Here is a 19,385-nt window from a genome sequence, read left to right on the forward strand (position 1 = left end):
GCAGTCTAACTATTGTTGTCAATGGTGGAAATCTATGGAACTCTCACTCCCATAAAACACCTTCTAAACAGTATTTAGGTGCCAAACTAAAAACCCTTAAAATGGACAGAAACACAAATCCAGGAGGCTCTATAATCTCTGACCAGGAAAAGCTCATTTAGAAAACCAGCTCGTTATCCTAAGGTAAACCAATTAGGGGGTCTGGGGTGGGAAAATAATCCACACAGAGGCTCTAGTAGCCTTTTTCCATAACTTTATTTGTTCATACAGAGTAGTGAGGAAAACTCCTAACCACTAATTATTGTGGTATAAAAATTTTATAAATAAAATAACCTTAGATGGCCCCAAAGCATGAATGTCAAAACCCAACCCATTGATAGAAAAGTTTAAAAAAAAGAATAAAACTGTGATTATTTGATTCATGTAGGCATTTAAGAAATTGCTTAAAATGTCCTTCCTGTATGGCTGTAGAATATTGCTCACTGTGGTTGCTGGTAAGTTTGGGGATTTAAGGGCTTGAGTGTGGATGAAAATGGGAAAATAAGTGAGCTTCTAACCAGAGGCATTTATATTTTCTGTGTTTTAAATGAGACACAGAAATAATTTATTTAAATGTCTTATATTTAACTTTACTGGCAGCCAGGTGACATTAAGCTTTCAATTTGTTCTTCCTTTTCTAGTGAAACAACAGTCAAATCAGAGGAAGTGGATCAAAATGGAGAGCCTTTGCTTTTTCTCTCTGTCCCTCAAATTAAAATTAGGAGCTTTGGGCAGCTTTCACGCTTGTTGTATATCGCCAGGGACGCAAAGCTGAAGGAAGCACAAACCTGTCTTGAAGGTAACACTCCTACCCAGGCCGGGGTTCAGGCTTAATCTTGGGGGGAAGGGGATCATTTCTTACAGTTTCTTGAAAAAAGTTCTATAACCTAAAAGATAAAAAGGCATATGCATGATTCTACTTTAAAATGAAAGGCCTTATTCTTTACCATTTCTAGGCTTCTAGGTTTCTCATTTTATGTTAATTTTTGCCTGTGATTTAAAGAGCACCTTCTTAGCTTTTGAAAGGACCGAAGGCCTGTGCCCTTGGAAGTCCACGCCAGAGACAAAGCCAAATGGCCAGGCCGGGCAGCCGCATCTACCCTGGCATCCGGCTAGGAGGGGTGACAATATGTCCCTTAAAATGAGGCTAGCCTCTTTTTTTGGCAGAGATGGCCTATAATAATTTCACTTTCCATTTTTTTCTCAGCCATAATCCATTGTGGACTTCACAGCCTTCTCTCAACAGTGATATTCACTTGAATTCAGTGGGAAATCTTTTTCTTCTTCATTAAAGATATATAATGCTCTCATTATCATCCAATCATCCAATATGCCAAAAAGAATGGGATTGATTGCCTGTAATAATCATGCTTTAAATATCTCGTAGAAGCAGAAATTCCCATTACTTGGCAATGACGTCTTGTGTGTGTTTTGCTTCTTGGGAATCAAGTGACCAGAAAGTCCCACTATTGATTCTTTTGCAGCTGCCCTTTGCTGGGAGGTGGGAAGATGGGCCTCCCCCCTCCCCCCCAAAAAAAGAATGTTGAGCTTAGGACAGCAGTCTCTTTTTCTCTCTCTCTTGCTCTTCCTGTTAGGCTATCGGCACATCAAAGGTACTTGACTGAAGAGGGATAAAATCTTGAAAGTACTGCTGCAATCAAGAAGATAGTTAATAGACATGTGATCACATCTACTCAGCTTAGTTTGGCTTAACATATAGACTAAATGCATAGCTAGTTTTGCTAAATATTTGTCCTCAGGAGGCATTTTGCCATTCCTTACAGGGTTACAGGGTTTAGGTACAGCCCCAAGTAGTAGTTCCCTACTAAATGTTACAAGACAATTTGGTAATTAGGTGTAATTTTTTCTCTAGAATTCTCCTAGTAACTCTTCCCATACATCTTTGTGAGATGACAGGCATGAGGTTGATAAACTGAGGTGCTCAATAAATGGTTGTTGTCTTAGTCTCTTTTCCCTTGTCCTCTCCCCATGTAGTACTTTCGTCAACCCTCAGCTCTGGTCACCTAACCCATTTCCTGCTGACGGTTAGTGCCATCACTGTATTTCCCTTCGTTTACACTAAGTCAAGCTCTCTGAAGTAGTGCCTGAGGCATTTTCTGCCTGCCTGTCCCAACACCTGCAGGTCGTTTTACTTCAATTCTTCCTTTATAAATAGTGTTCTGCCCCTTTCTCCTTCATTTTCAATCATATTGTATTTTTCTCCCAAATTCTGTGTCAGCGTCTTTATGGTCGACTTTCACATCTTATGTCAGCCTTGATCATAAATTGGTATTCAAGGTTTTCACTATAATTTTCGTATGTATGTAAATACTGGTTAGATTTCTCTCTCTAAATCTCACATCAAAAGACATTGAGCAGTTTGAACAGGTGGAAAAGACGGGCAGTAGAGCTATAGGCTGAGGGAAGTACCGTATTTTAGGAAGAAAACTTTTATGAAAATCACGTCATTTATTCACTCACGCACCTACCCACATCTGCATACTCGCATGAAGACGTACTTGCGCATACAGCTCTGGTGATGATTCTTCTAAGGAAACTGGTGTTTCTCTATCTTCAAATAAATCCTGAATACCTGTATTGAATGCCCCTTCTGAGCAATGCCCCAGGATCCAAAAAAAAAGGAATAAGTCTTAGCCTTTGTCCTAATATGGGAGGGGGGTAACATATGTGGGTGATATTATAACGTAAGGTTGAACATCTCCAGAGCTCTAAGAAAGTTACCAAGTACAAAGAATCTCAGATGGAGAGATTAATTCTAATTGGCCTGATCAGAGAAAGCTTAAGGAAAGAAATGCATTTGAATGGACTCGAAGGGTGGATTAATCTTTGTTTATTGTAATGGAAGACAAGAAGATAATTTTTTTTAATCTATTTATTTTTGGTCAGCCAATAGAGATCCTGTAGTAAAAATTCTGGGCTCAGACTATAATATAAAGAAAGGAGAAGACTCATCTGCATTAAATATCCTTGATAAAATTACCAAAGATGATGATCCTGAAAATGAGGTTAAGATGAACCTTGCCAGGCTGATTCAGCAACTGGATTTGCACCTACTCAATCACTCACTAAAACATATTTCCTTGTAAGTTTATTTTAAAAAGAAACCTCTAAAAAGTAGCTATAAAAATTCCTTTCAATAAGGTTAGGGGAAAAAAACAAGCAAAAAATTAAAACGTGGACATTATTGCTATTGATTTAACATTCAGTAGCAATAATGGAAACAAAAAACTTAATTTTATTGGGTAGGTATTTATAGGTCTAAAAATTAAAATTTTACATTAATATGGCTCAAACATTCTAGTGGGGTTCATCTAATTCTGAAGACATTAAGTGGGCTTGTTATTCTCAAAGACTTAGGAATATAACATAAAATATTAAGTTATAATGCAACTATCCTATGGAGTTTGTATAGCCCATATGCTTATTTTTCTGGGAGAATTAAAATACTATAATTAAGAAGTTAAATGAATATTTAAAAAAGTATATTTAATGTTACATTAAACAGCAACCACTAATTTCTTGAGGTTTTGTGAGTGTAACACTATAACATGGCTAAAAGTTATTGCATTTTTAATTGTTAAAAGGATATTCCTTCTGATAGAATAGGCTATTTTCATGTGTTTTGTGTCGATTCTGCTTTAAAACATTGAAGCTGAATTTTTAAACCTTTATTTCAGAGAAATACGTTTAAATCCATCGGCGGTTAAGAATGACATAGAGCTGCTCAAATGTTTCTCGGGAAAAGGAGACCAAACAGTTTTGGAATCTATCGAATATACCTCAGGTTTATATCTTCCCAGCTTCATTTCCTGTTACATACATTTTCATTATTATATTTTCAGATTGTTTCAATGACTACATTAGAATGGAATATTAAGAAAATGAAAATTTAAATTTTTCAATAATTATGTTTTTGTAGCCAACATATTTTAGAAAACTCTAGGTTAAGGAACTCTTATTAATTGATTGATAATTGGTTTCAGATTATGAATTTTCAAATGGATGTCGAGCCCCACCTTGGAGACAGATTCGTGGGGAAATTTGTTATGTGTTGGTGAAACCACATGATGTTGAAACTTTGTGCATCACTTGTAGCACAGATGGAGTATTTTTAAATGGTGTAAGTAACTTAAAAGAAAAATAGGGTCTAGGTAAACCCAGCACACTTTGCTCCTTAGTAAAGCATCTGTAACTGATGTGGCGTAGCTCAAGGATTTTACTCATACGACCGCAGAGAGTGAAATGCTCTTCTGTGAGATGGAAGCAGATTCCTTTGCCTTGTGTTTTCTGGGCAAGTCTGAAATTGTCCTCAGAATTAGCTCCGTAGTTCACCTTTGCCAGGTCACTAAGTCAGTCTTCTATGAAGTGGGTTTCAAGGCACTCATTCTATGTTATAAAACCAAAACCTCTTTAACATTATCAGCTCACTGATTAGTTATACAGGTACTGAAGGAATAAAAGTACAGAAGTCATAGCTGCAGCGTCCGCCATAAGGGTTGAGGGCAGGGGGAAGAGGAGGGGTCTGTCAGAACACAGAAGCTTGGAGAAAGTGCCCTGTGAGACTGGGGCCCCACATCTGGGAAAGGGGCACTGCCAGGCTGTACTGGTCCCCTAGGAGCTCTGAGGAGGCCTTCCACAGAGCTGAGACCCCTCACCTCTGAGGAGGCAGCATCCAGGCTGTGCTGGTCCCCTAGGAGCTCCGAGGAGGCCTTCCACAGAGCTGAGACCCCTCACCTCTGAGGAGGGGGCATCCAGGCTGTGCTGGTCCCCTAGGATTTCTGAGGAGGGTCTCTGTGAGACTGAGGCCTGGACTGCTGAGGACTGGGTGCTGGCGGTTTGATAATGATATTCAGGCATGATGAGCCTGGTTCTGGGAATAAAAACCCTGGAAATGAGAACCAACTGTCACTACTGGAAGCAACTGCCAGTGCCAGGGATGGGGGGCCATGGCTGGGGGCCTCAAGCAGGAACTGCAGCCAATGGGAAGGAGCCTGCCCCTTCGCCCACCTCCAGCTTCTCAGCCACCCCTCAGCTCCCTGTGGACTGACCCCATCTTAACCTGGCTAAGGAGAATGACAGAGTATGTATGTACAAAGCAGAGTACGGATGGGTGGGTTTAGCACTGAGGTAAACAGCACATGGCCTTCTGAATTTTCTGGATTAGAAAACATCGTTTGTAGTCTCCGACCTAGTCACTGAACTTAGCTAAGAGGAGCCGTTCTCAGCTTTCTCCTCTGCGTCCCTGTTTTTGGCATGAAGTTGGGACTCCCAAGCCAATTTTATAGGGAGGACACAGATCCTTAATGGGGTCCAGTTAGCACAGGTGCTGCTTGTAGACTTGTGACACTTGGTGTGGGTTGGTCTCTAAATGCTGGGGTCACGTTCTTGATTGTTTACAGGCCTCTTATCTCACAAGCCTTTTCAGTGCTTCTCTCATTAGTGTGCCATCCCCTTATTTCTCTCTGTGTCACCGCAGTAGATAGCCTAAATATGACTGCTTGCTGGCGGGGATGGTGGGGAAGAGTACTATGATTTTTTTTAGAAAAATTAAATCTCTAATTAGAAAATAAGAATAAAAGAAGGAATCATGTTCTCTGGCCTCCTGGAGTGGCACAGGCATCTGTTTTTATCAAAGGCCGTAGACCCAGGTATATACAACTTTATCTGAAACGGGAACCTCTAAATATTCTGTGCAGTTTTAAAATGAAAGACAAGCAGCACAAAACTCCTCAACAGTTCAACAAAAGTTACAATGCAGTATTTTCATGTGCCTGTGATCTGTTAAGGGAGAATAAGAGAAAGAAAAGGGAGAATGAGAGGGGAGAGACAGAAAGGAAGAGGGGTAGAGTTACGCAGAGACCCTGACCCTAGAAAATTAGCCGAGAGCAAGCGGGCCCCCCCAGAACAAGGGCAGAGTGTGGCAGACAGACAGCTGGGCTCTCTGGGGGGACATTCTACACACAAGGCCTTTTATGACCTCATCATGAAGGGTTCTGGGGTCATAATGCGTTTTCACACTAGAGGAGGGCAAGCAAAAGAAGCTTTTATTTCTCTGCTGAATAACCGAGTGATCTACATGCCCTTCGCAGGTACTGGGTGGGTGGATGGATGGATGGATGGATGGATGGATGGATGGATGGATGGATGGATGGGTGGGTGGATGGATGGATGGATGGATGGATGGGTGGATGGATGGGTGGGTGGGTGGGTAGGTGGATGGATGAATGGATAGATGGATGGGTGGGTGGATGGATGGGTGGGTGGGTGGATGGATGGGTGGGTGGATGGATGGATGGATGGATGGATGGGTGGGTGGGTGGGTGGATGGATGAATGGATGGATGGATGGGTGGGTGGGTGGGTGGATGGATGAATGAGTCAACCAACCAACCAACCAATCAACACTAACTTAAGGGGGAAGAGTGTTGCCCACACATTTCGTGTATAAAGACCACCACGTGTATCCTTCAGAGAACAGAACAATACATGTGCTTAGGTTGTGACGTATGGATCAGGCTCTTGAATTGTTGTCACTTTAATGATAATACCAAACTTTTTCTCCCCAAGGGCAAAACAGATGATGAGGGGGAAATCAATTATGAGAGAAAAGGTGAAATTTATAAAGACCTTGTCACATTTTTAAAAGACAAATCTGCAACATTTTCAAAAAATATGGCTAAACAGGTAAGTTTTATTATTTCCTTTGAACTTTCATAAAATTTTTATTACTCCACTACACCTTTCTAAAATAGTAATACAAAAATTTGGAGAGTAATTTTGCACATTTCTGGCACTGCTTTCAATTATTAGAGTTTTCTACCCACAATATAAATAAAATAATATTGTAAATATACTAGTTTAAGAATTGTTTCTGATTTTCTTTAGGGGTTTGGTATTTTCAAATTGTTCTCTAACTAGGACTTTTTCATATTTCCTTGAAATTAGTAACACTAAGAACAAATAGTTTAGCCAGTCTAGATGTTCTGACATTCTGGGCCTCCCAGGATTACTGCCCACCTGGATTGTCCCAATAAGTGTGTCAGTTGCATGTAAATAATGACTGTTCTTTTGCATCTTCTATGGTTTTTGAAACAATGCTAGATATAAGGAACCAGTCAAAATGCTATTTTATGAAATAATATTTTGGTTGAAGCTGCTGGATGGTAAGAAAAGGCCATGCAAGAAATATTGATGAAATATACTTAAGCTTAAGTCATCTCCAGGCTGATTCCCAAGGCTATGCCATCCCCACGAGGTCCATTTTCCCTCCAGAAAATGAAAATTGTTGTTTCCTGGTGCTGGAACCCCTGTTCTTGAACCTCAGGTTTTCTTTGGGGGCCGCCATCCTTCGGATGGAGTTTCCTGAGTAAAGAGGCACATGGGAGTGAAAAAATTGAGAGTAGGCATGTGTGAAAATATCTTTAATTTTCTCTCCTACTTGTTTCTCAAATGACACTTTGAAAGTTGTTTTCACTTAGAATTTTAAAGGCGCCTTTTTCTATGTGTTGCTTTTTCCCTCTTCAGAAGCTTTTGAGAGCTTTCTTATCCTTGGTGTTCTGTTATTTTCTGTTCTCTTATTTTCAGCTTCTCCCTTGCTTTCTTTAAAAAAAAAATATTCCTTTACTGCATCTTCCAAATGTTATACATAATTTAAAAATTTAAACTCATATTTTCAATGTGTGTGTGTGTGAATGTTTACTTCTACAGAATCTGGCTCTTCTTCCATGAATGCACTGTCTTTTAGTGTATTAATGACAGGGTTTGTTGTTTAACTTACTTTTATTTACTGCATTGTTTCACATTCCCCGGCGTTCCTCTTGGTTTGTTTGGTCTGGTACGTTCGACGCCTCTCACAAGGGGGATGGCATTCTCTCAGTGCCTCTGAGGAGCTGACTGGAGGAGCCCCGTGCTGGTGGGCTGTCCTCCTGACAGCAGTGCTGACCTCAGGGCGATGGGGACAAAGCCTGGTCAGAGGTCGTAAGGCTTTTTTCTGGGGTAGTTCTGATTTTCCAGAAAAGGCTCTTGTGATGTCCTGCCTGGGGAACAGGACCTGACTGTGGCGTTCTGGAGGGGAATGGAAAGAGGAGCCGGAGGAGTTGCCATGTGGGGGTGGGGGGGGGTTGTCCCTGAGCACCTAGTTTCAGCCTCAGGCCTCATGCTTGCCCTCATTTAGGCCTGGAATCCTAGGCCTAAAGCTCCTCTGGGCCCTTTTCCTATAATACCTCTCATTTTCTGCAGGGGTGGAAGGGGGTATAAGCCTTTCTGGGCTGCCGGGACTAGGGGTCGGGGGTGGAAAAGTGGCCTTAGAGGGTAGGGATATTGGGATTTATGTACTTTCTATAGAGACTTTGAACCAGCCTTTCTGTTTTGAGCAGCCTGGTTCCCCACATTTCCCTTCTTTTGTACCTGAAGTTTCTAATTTCTGAGTCTTCCCTGAGTTGTGTGAGCCAAACCAATTTGCTTTTCTTCACCATCATTTCCCGTTCCTCCTGTGAAGGCTGTCTCATATGTGTGTCTCCTGTTTTATATCTGAGGTAAAGTTTTGTGACTGGGTTTTGGGGGTGAATTTAATGAGTTAGAATGGGGTTCTGCCTTATTAAAACCAGATATCCAATATATACAATTTTTCCTTGATGTGTTTCTACATTTTTAATCGCAGTAACCTTTACATACAGTGAAATGCACAGACTTAAGTGTACAATTTCACAATTTTAAACAAATACATACCTCCATACAACTAACACCCCAATTATGATATGGAACATTTCCATCACTCCAAAAAATACTTTCTTACCCACTTTTCTTTCATCTTTCCCTCTCATAGATAACCACCATTCTGATTTCTCTCTAGATTGTTTTTGCCTGTGACTTTCCTATATTTAAAATGATACATAATGTTTACAAAATCCATCCATGTCTGTACTTCTCAGTAGTCCATTACTTTTTATTGATGAGTATTATTCATTCCACGATATGGCTGTCCTATAATTTGTTTCTCCATTCACCTGTTGGCCATTTGGGTTATTTCAGATTTGGGGCTATTACAAATAAAGCTGCCATGAATATTCATGTGCAAGTCTGTATGAACATATGCTTTCATTTCTCTTGGGTAATATTTAGGAGTGAAGTGGAATGGCAAGGTCTTATAGTAGTTGTTTGCTTAATTTTTTTTAAGCAACTAGTAAACTGTTTTCCAAAGCAGTTGTAGTATTTTACATTCACACAATAACATTCCAGTTCCTCCACATACTCTTCAATAATCACTGTCAGACTTTTTAATTTTCGATACCTTAATAGGTGTGTACATGGATATCATTGGGTTTTTGTTTATATGCCCTAAGGATTATAATACATATCCCTAATTTATCATGTCTACCTTTAAGTGATATTTTACCATTTCACTAATAGGTTAAGAACCTTTACAAGAATATACTTCTGATGCCTCACCCCCATCTTTTGTTCTTTTGTTGCCTTACATTTTGTTTTTACATGTTATAAACCTCTCAAAAATTACTATTTTTATTTTAGAGAGTCGATTATATTTTAGAATAACTAAAAGTGATACAAAAGTCTTTTATATGTATTTTCATTTTTACCATTTCTGCAGCTTTTCATTTCTTTGTGCAGATCCATGTTTCTCTCTCGTATGGTTCTCCTCCTGACTGGAGAACTTCCTTGAACGTTTTTTGTAGCTCAGGTCTCCTGGTGTGAATTCCCTTAGCTTTTGTCCATCTGTGAAAGTCTTTATTTTGCTTTCAGTTTGAAAGAGGATTTTTTTTTTTGGTTGGGTGTAATATTTTGGGTTGACGGCTTTTTTTTTGCTTGTTTTTCTTTCAGTCCTTTAAAGAGCTCACTCCCTTTTCTTCTGGCTTGCATTGTTTATGACAGAATCTCCTTTGATTCTTCTGCTTCCTTCCCCTAATGCTTCTTTCCTCCTCCATCCCATCAGGTCCATATGGGGTGTATCTTACCTCATGTCGCCTCCAGGATTTCCTCTTTACCTTTGGTTTTCAGCAGTTTGGAAGTTACACATCCCAGTCCATTTAGGGTTTGCATGCAGCGTTCTCGCGTGGAGGCGAGGCGTGAGGGGGCCAGCCTTGCCCGTGTCTGTGGCGGCTGCAGCAGAGCTGTGAGTTAGGGAGCATCGCCCTGTCAGCCTCGCCCCCGCAGGGAATACCGACCCTCAGGTGCCCTTTTTCAACTTCGGCATTGCTGAGTCGTACCAGTTAGACATCCGAGACTTCCTTCTGAGGTCATCAGCAGTGTTAAGTTTCACACAGCGGTAGATAATTCAGAAGTGATACTATCATGACAGAAATCATTCTTTATTTTTTAAACAAAGGAGAATAAATTCAATGAAGAACAACAAAAGGAAAAGAATAAGGCTAATGAGGCACCTAAAAAGGAAGAAGGAGCCGCCCTTCGCAAATCGGTTGCTGGTTCAGGAGAGAATACACCAGAGAAGAACAAAATTACTTTTGGGAAGAGCCAAATTGGCAAGAGATTAGAGCCAAGTTTGAATTGGAAGACAGCTGTTGGTTACAAAGAGTAAGTGAGCATTTGCATGATGGATTTTCTGGTATGTTCCATTACATCCCATGTTTGTGTCACTTTTCACTGAAATAACTTTATTTCATAGAAGGAAAATATAGAGTAGATATTTTACTCCTTGCTCCGTAGTACAAGTTGACTCCCCAAAGCTTTGACGCCAACAGGGTTTGCGTTTGGAGTGCTGTGAAGGGCAAGTAAGAATACTGTGCACTTTCTTCCAGCATGGTGGTTGGTGAATCAGGAGCAATAACCCATGAAAAAGATGATGCAAGAGATGGGGAAATTACATGGGAAGTGAACGTTATTGCAGTAGGGGCCTGATTAAATGAGTGCTGGGGAATTTGGCATGATTAAAATTATGTAGAGTTAATCAGAGAAATCTACAGGGATGGCGTCCTCTTTATTAACAAAACGTTAGATAAATGCTGTGAAAAGGCCAGAGTCTCAATGCTAGTGGCCTAAGAAAAGCGGACACTGGTTTGATGAATGTACTAAATTTACAAAACTAATTCCTATAAATAAGTGCCAAAGTAAAGATGGAAGGCCAGTGCTACTTAAATGCTGAGGCCAACGGAAATGTCTGAAATACTTTTTTTGTTTTTTACAGTTTGGCAAATAGACGTTTGGGTTTCAGCCTGTTGTTAATGTTCAGTGTTGTCACATGATTACGTTAAGAGCTGACACCCAGGTCACTTGCAGGGTTGTGAGAACTGCGGGGCTGTTGGGTGCTGCAGGCAAACTCAGAGAGCTGCAGCAAGGGGAGAGGGATTCCTGCTCACCTAAGATTGGGGGTGTTTGGCCTTTGTGACACCGTTTGAAAGGGTGTGTGTGAAAATGACAACAGTAGGGGCAACTCTGTCACTGGGAGGTGAGTTTTAAATGACTGCTTTTACCATGTGCTCATTTCTTCAATTATGAATTTGACACGTATTGAAAGAGACCCCAGTGAAGGCCACAGAGTTAGCAGAGCCTGAGCATGCCTGGAAGATGAGCTAAGGCTCTTCTGTGACGTTGGGTGGGAAAGACAGGAAACGGGCCGCTCTAACCCAGGCTGGCAAGCACAGAAAGGAGGAAACGACGGCATTCTGTGAAGACCTTTTCCTGATCTAAAGAACTGCCAGGGTATTCCTTCAGTATTTAAGATGCATGGCTGTGCTTGAAGAACAGAAGCGGGAATCTCCAGGAGCTTTTTTTCTTTTTTTTTTTTAAAAAGACTTATTTATTTATTTATCTCCACCACCAACCCCCCCCCCCCCCCCCCGCCCATTGTCTGCTTTCTGTGTCCATTCACTGTGTGTTCTGCATCTGCTTGCAATCTTGTCAGTGGCATGGGGAATCTGTCTCTTTTTGTTGCGTCATCTTGCTGCATCAGCTCTCCTTGCATGCGGTGCCACTCCCAGGAAGGCTGCGCTTTTTTCACATGAGGGGCTCTCCTTGAAGGGAGCACTCCTTGCGCGTGGGGCTCCCCTATGCTGGGGACACCCCTGTGTGGCAGGGTATCCTTGCGTGCAGCAGCAGTGCACGTGGGCCAGCTCACCGCACGGGTCAGGAGGCCCTGGGTTTGAACCCTGGACCTCCTGTGTGGTAGACGGATGCTATATCAGTTGAGCCAAATCTGCTTCCCTCCAGGAGCTGGAGGTGGGGATGTCGTAGCCACCCTCGGGAGAGGAGACTGAGGCCTCAGGCTGCAGTCGCAGAGCTACTGGGACTGCACCATTCCTTCTCGGGGAAGAGAAACTCCTCCCACAGCCTCTGGCTGCAGCCAGGAGTGGTTCAGTGAGGACCAAACAGAGTCACAGACCAGAGGTGGGGACCTCAAGCTAGTGGCCTGTCCATGCACGACTCTACTTCACCCTGTACTGAGGAGCAGTTGCAAAAGCAAGCATCCAGCTTCCCAACAGGTAGACCCTAGCCCCAACCTAAAGAGGTTCCTTTACAGGTATGCTTAAACCTTTCAATAGTCTGTGGGAAAAAGAGTTTAAATTGTATTTGAACTTTGTATGACCTGTTCCTTATTGTAGATGTTGCAGTTGTTCCTTATTATTGTAGACGATGTTGCAGTTCTGATAGCAAACAGCTGCTCGGTAGTTTCCAATAAACAGGTTGTGGAAACTCGGGTCCAGGCTCTCAGTTCCAGAAGCTGTGAGTGCCCTGGTCCCATCTTTATCTCCTCTCTTGTGTCTCTTTCTCTGTCCTTTTATTTCATAAAGTTCTGCGTTGCCTTCCCTTCAAACCAACCTATCACTGAGCTGATCTCAGCAACAGTCTTTCTTCCTCAGTGGAAACCTAACTCAGTTATTCTCAGCATAAGGAACACACCGCATTCAGGCACATGAAAATGGTGGAATATTGGTGTGCATTTCCATCTTTTATTTCACACTCATCAGCATAAAGTATTGAATAAAATTTCTTTTTTTTTTTTCAGAAACAAAGCCTCATCAAAAGACATCCAAGAGAAACGTGGATCAAGACTCGAAAAGTCAAGATTGTCCCTTTCCCATGGGCGAGGAGCATCACCTAGGTATGTTTCTATTAACACAAGCAGTTCTTTAAAGCCACCCCTGACAACTGACTAGTTAGTGTGCTCAGGAACAGGTATGTTTTACTCTTACATTAGGTCTTGAGATATTTTGATAAGTTATTAGGAATGTTAGTTAAAAGAATAAAACCGGATCTCTCTAAGCATATTTGCAAGGTGTCCTAATACAGAGTTACCTGGAATACAGGGATTTACTGGTATTTGTTAACTCTATGTAAAGGAATGTATTTAATGCAAAGAACAGTGGACTCAGTACTAGGAAACAGGGTTTTCAACCCATTTCTCGTCTCTGAACAATTGTGTCCTAGCCAAGTTTTGCCACCTGGGCCTTACTCTCCAGCTAACTGATGGCTCTACCAGTTCTAAAGTAATACATGTCATTTCTAATTAAAATAATTAGCTATTAATATGAGGCCAACCAGCAGACTTCTTACCTAACTTAGGACAACAAAGAAATATATTTGAGTGGGGTGAACCAGCCACTGTTATGTAAGAGTTTCAGAGTGAGGGTGGGAAGAGAAGGCAGAAATTTCAAATCATAAAGGTTTGGACATGGATAAAAGTCAAATGTTAAGATATTCTACTAAATTTATTTCATTTTCAAAATTTACCTTAATAAAAGTATTCTATTTATTTGACAATTAACTTTTTAAAGTTTTAGTTTGAAATAATTATGGATTCAGAGGATATTATAACAGTAGTACAAAGAAGTTTCATTTCCTTTCGTCTAGCTTTTCCCCAATGGTTATCTTTTTTTTTTTAAAGATTTATTTATTTATTTCCTACCCCCCGCCCCCGCCCCCATTGTTTTTGTGCTTGTTGTCTACTTTCTGAGCCCATGCACTGTGTGTTCTTCTGTGTCATCTTGTCTTCTCTTTAGGCGGCACCAGGAACTGGTCCTGGGACCTTCTGGAGTGGGAGAGAGGTGCTCAATCTCTTGTGCCACCTCAGCTCCTGGTCTGCTGCATCTCTTACTATATCTCCTCTGTGTCTCTTTTTGTTGTCATCTTGCTGCTCCAGCTCTCCTGTGTGGGCCAGCCCTCCTGTGTGGGCCAGCCCTCCTGTGTGGGTCAGCACTCCTTGTAGGCCAACTTCCCACTCAGGCCAGCACTTCACATGGGCCAGCTCCCCACTTGGGCCAGCTTGCTGCACAGCCCAGTTTGCTTTTACCAGGAGGCCCTGGGAATCCTACCCAAATGGTAGACAGGAGCCCAATTGCTTGAGCCACATCCACTTCCCTGATGGCTGCCTCTTGCAGGACTATGTTACAATATCCACAACAGGGGAATGACACTGGTATAGTGGGTCACTTTATCACTTTTTATGGCTCAAAATGCAGGTACAGATCAAGATACAATCAAGATACAGAATTATCCCATCTCCATAAAGCTCTACCTTGGACTACCCCTTTACAGTCATACCCAACCCCCTCTCCTCTATCATTCTAATCCCTTACAACAACTAACCTGTTTTCCATCTCTATAATTGAGATGTTATGTAAATGGAATTATGCAGTATGTGACCTTTTGAGATTGCCCTTTTGCATTCAGCCCAATGCCCTTGAGACCCATCCAAGTTATTGCATGTATTGATAGTTAATTCCTTTATATTGCTGAGTGGCATTCCATGGTATGGATATACCACAGTGTTTCACCCTTCACCTATTGAGGGACAGTTTAGTTACTTCCAGTATGGGGCTATTACAACGAAAGCTGGTATGAACCATAATATACAGGTTTATAATGGATGTAAGTTTTCATTTCTCTAGGATAAATATCCAATTGTCGACACCCATAGTGCATGTGGGTTTAGTTTTTAAGGAACTATTTTCTAGCGTGGCTGTTCCATTTTGCATTCCCACCAGCAATGTGTGCAAGATTGTTTCTCCTCATCTTCACCACCATTGGGTATTGCTACTATTTGTAATTTTAGCTGTTCTTAAAGGTGTGTGTGGATGTCTGATTGTGGTCTTAGCATTTTCCTAAAGGCTTGTGATGTGGAACATCTTTTCAGGTGCTTATTGCCATTTGTATATTTTTTTTTGTGAAATGCTTCTTGGTCTTTTGCCCATTTTCTGGTTGGATTGCTTGGTTTTTAACGTTGAGTTTTGAGTGTTCTTTATATATTCTGGATACTAATCCTTTGTCAGCCATGTAGTTTGCAAATATTTTCTCCCATTCTTTTCTTCATCTTAACAGGGTCTTCTGCAAAATAAAAAAAACCACTAATTTTAATGATATCCAATTTATCATCCAATTTACCAATTTTTCTTTTGTGTATTGTGCTTTTGGTGTCATGTTTAAGAACTCGTAACCAAAAAGTCCTGGATCACGATATCTCCTGTTTTTTTTTCCTGAAAGTTTCATAGTTTTACATTTAAGATTGTGATCCATTTTGAGTTAATTTTTGTATAAACTCTAAGGTTCATTTTTTTTTTTTTTGCCTGTATATATCCAGTTGCTCCAGCACTGTTTCATGAAAGAGCTCTCTTTCCTTCATTAACTTGCTTTTGCATTGCTGTCAAAAATCAATTGACTGTACTTGTGTGGGGCTATTTCTGCATCTTTACTGAAATGAATTTTTTGTGCCGAGCCCTCTGCCAATACCACAGTCTTGATCACTGGCACGCTATAATCTAGAAATTGAGTAGAATGATTTCTCTCACTTTTTCAAAAAAAAATTTATCTCTTCTAATTCCTTTCCCTTTCCACATAAATTTAATAATAATCTTGACTATATTCATAACAATTTTGCTGTTATTTTGATAGGAATTTCCATAAGTCTGTATATCAATTTGGAGATAATTGATGTCTAGTCCATAACTACGTTGTACCCTTCTACTTATTGAGATCTTACTTGATTGCTTTCATCAGCATTTGTAGTTTTCAGTGTACAAGTCCTGTACTGATTTTTACTGTGATTTTGGAGTGATTAGCAAGACCCGGTACACTCTTTCCTCTATCCCAAAAGTGTGTTAGACTCAGGAAAGGTATGTTTAGAGTGTCTTGAGAATTTGGACTTATTCTAGCATAAGCATCAATCTAGGGTCTTTGGTGTTTTTTTTTTTTTTTTTAAGATTTTTTTTTTTTAATTTGCTGTGTATTCATTTGTATGTGTCTACTTGCATTCTCGGCGGCACCAGGAATTTGTGTCTCTTTTTGTTGTGTCATCTTGCTGCGTCAGCTCTCTTTGTGTGCGGCACCACTCTTGGGCTGGCTGCACTTTTTCGTGTGGGGTGACTCTCCTTGTGGGGTGCACTCCTTGCACATGGGGCTCCCTTATGCAGAGGACATCCCTGTGTGGCATGGTACTCCTTGCGTGTGGCAGCACTACGCATGGGCCAGCTCATCACACAGGCCAGGAGGCTCTGGGTTTGAACCCTGGACCTCCTATATGGTAGGTGGATGCTCTATCAGTTGAGCCACATCCACTTCCCTCAGTCCAGGGTTTTGAGTTAAATTGAAGCTGTGTCTTAATTGGACCAGATGTCTGCTGGGTTTCCCTGTAAAACCAACTCAGCTCTCCTCTCATCTTTTGGAGAAGAGAATACATGAAACTGGAAGTTCACTCCTGCAACTTGGTCTGAATTGGAGCAGGCATTTCTGTGGAGGTATTTACTTTCATTGTGGACCATTTAGAAATGCAAGAATTGGGGCTTTCTGGGCTAAAATTCCTGAGAGAAATTAGGGGAATCATAGACCCTTACAAATTAATAAAACTTAAAAATTACTCATCTTCTCATGATGCTCCCAAATGGAATAGAATAGAAAGATTTTTAGGAAGAGAACACAGAGGAGTGGAGAGAGGAGGGAAAAGGAAAGAAAATGAGAGTGAATTAGAAATGCACACGAAGGCTTGAATGAACCAGCCCATGCCCATGGCTTAATGTGGAATTTGAATCTTTTAGAGCAGTGAGGACAAAGTCTACTTCCTCCTAATCATGACAGTCTTTCATTTGAGCATAACTATCAGGAGTCCACTCATATTTTTGTAAATCCCTATTTAACATCTATATGACATTGACCCTTTACAGTCCTGGTTGGTTTCCTTTGGACCCTCCAGTGTGTCCATAATCCTTGCAAGGAGTGGTGACCTGAAATGGCCGTGCTCCTCACTGGGTGCCTGAGAGTCCTCTCCCTGGGCATAGCTCTAAATGCAAACCCACCTGAGACCTGTCTACTGCATCTTCAGCCCCATTCTGCTCTCTACTCCCTCCGTCTGAACGGCTGTCCCACTTTGCTCCTCCTTGTAACCCTTGTCCTCTGTCTCCCCACACCATAAGGTTAAGAATTTCCTGACATCTTCAATCTGCATACCCCAGGCTTCCTGCTCTCCTACCTTGCAATTACTGAAACTCTTCCAGGAGGACAGTGATTCCCTTGCAGGATCTTCTGTTCCTCAAGGCCTATTTAACCACAGGGCCATATAGAGAAGACGCAGCTTTCTCCTCTTTATTGCCTCAAAATACTTTACTCTTCTTCTTGTGAGATCTCCCTGCCTTTGAGGCTAATGCAACCCTCTTTCTTTCCTGGCTCTTGTGTCTAATGGGTCAGCTGGCTTTGCCTCACCATCACCTTCAGCCTACTTCCCACCAGTCCAAGTGGAAGACCAATCGCATACCTTGGCCTAATAGTTTGTTAGTTTCAACTCCTCTGACTGCTGCCTTCTCCCTACCAGCCCACTCCTATTGGCACTTCTTGGAGTTCATCACCAGAACAACTCTCCTCCCCTAATTTTAATGTAACCTCAATTCATTTATGTGATTTTTCATTTGCTTATTCATTCATGCTTTAATTCCTGCCTTCATCCAACAAATATTAATTGAATGCATTCTGTCTGCTAGGAGCTGAAGATAACAGTGATCAAGAGAGCCACAGCTCCTACCCCCATGGAGCTTTCTTGACCATGCCCATGAAAACACATAAAAAAATTCAGATCGTGATTAAGGCCATACCGAAATAGACAAGGTGCCGAGATAGAAAATAACACAGGGGCCTCAGTAATTGCTCATAGACAACAGATTTGAGTCTGGACTTGCTGGTGATCAAGGCAAAAACAAAAACCTGATGAATTATATAAGTCATGGGGTCCACAAGACTGAAATAAATCAGATCCTAAAGAAAAAAAATTTAGCAAAAACGAAACAAAAGCCCAAGCCCAGCTTTCTTCATCACTTGAGGAAGACACTGTAAGACAACCTTCTCCTGCAGCCTTCCCTGATAGCTAGCACCATCCAGCCCTCAGTATGTAGTTCTTGAATGAATGAATGACAGTAATAATAATACCTAATAGGCATTTCATGCTTATTCTACAGCAGGAACAGTTCTAAACTCTTTATGGAGTGATTACTGTTCCCATTTTGCAGATGAGAAAACTGAGGCATATAGAGCTTAAGTGACTACCCCAGGTCATAGCGGAACCAGAATGGACAGCTCCCTTCATACAACTATTTCTTTTAACCTAGACACTTACTTGTTATGGGGCTTTGTTCAAATTAGTTTACCTCATTAGAGTTATAATGAGGATGATAATAACAACCACCTCATAGATTGTTGGGAGAATTAATATGAGGTGATATCTATCCACAGTCCCTTGTTCTGAATGCCTGTGGCCAAATGTGTTTGGGGATTCTGAAATATTCACTTAAAAAAACTAATAAGGTGCATATAATGTATACAATGTAACACCTGTAAGGGGGTTTGGACCAGTAACCTGTAATTGCATTTCTTAGTAAAATGTGAATATTCACACTGCGTAAGAGAGATAATTCAGGTCAGGCCTTGACAGCAAATGAGCTTAGGCTCAGTAGTATAAAAACTCAGGTTTTAGAACTTTCTGGATTTCAGAATTAGGAGAAAGGCATTGTGGGTATATCCTAGAATGGTCACTGTGATGATTAAGCTCATATGGGAACTTGGCCAGGCGATGGTGCCCAGTTGTCTGGTCAAGCCAGCGCTGGCCTGACTGTAACTGTGAGGACACTTCACGGACTTCAGTCATTAGTCAGTTGATTGCATCTACGGCTGATGACATCTATTATGGCATCTGGTGCCTAGGCCTCATGGAAAGGGAGTGCTGAACCTTGGTTCTTCTTGGGTAATGGGGACCCTTTTATAATACTTGAAGGTATTTGCAGTACTGTCCACTAGAATGTTCTGAAATGATGGAAATGGTCTGTATCTACACTGTCCAGTGTGGTAGCCATGAGCCACAGGACTGTGGACCACTTGCAGTGA

At 41.3% G+C, this 19,385-nt stretch overlaps 1 protein-coding gene across 1 annotated transcript in view; it reads left to right on the forward strand.

Annotated features, from left to right (window-relative positions):
* ODAD2 (outer dynein arm docking complex subunit 2) overlaps window positions 1–19,385 on the forward strand; it is a 171,055-nt gene that overhangs the window by 12,303 nt on the left and 139,367 nt on the right. The window contains exons 4-10 of the mRNA XM_058297773.2: window positions 681–838; window positions 2,947–3,142; window positions 3,738–3,844; window positions 4,044–4,180; window positions 6,627–6,743; window positions 10,402–10,607; window positions 13,036–13,131. Coding sequence (XP_058153756.1) covers window positions 681–838; window positions 2,947–3,142; window positions 3,738–3,844; window positions 4,044–4,180; window positions 6,627–6,743; window positions 10,402–10,607; window positions 13,036–13,131 — 1,017 coding nt within the window. The remainder of the gene's footprint in view (window positions 1–680; window positions 839–2,946; window positions 3,143–3,737; window positions 3,845–4,043; window positions 4,181–6,626; window positions 6,744–10,401; window positions 10,608–13,035; window positions 13,132–19,385) is intronic.

Source organism: Dasypus novemcinctus, chromosome 5 (genome assembly GCF_030445035.2).
Source record: "Dasypus novemcinctus isolate mDasNov1 chromosome 5, mDasNov1.1.hap2, whole genome shotgun sequence".
Classification (NCBI taxonomy): domain Eukaryota; kingdom Metazoa; phylum Chordata; class Mammalia; order Cingulata; family Dasypodidae; genus Dasypus; species Dasypus novemcinctus.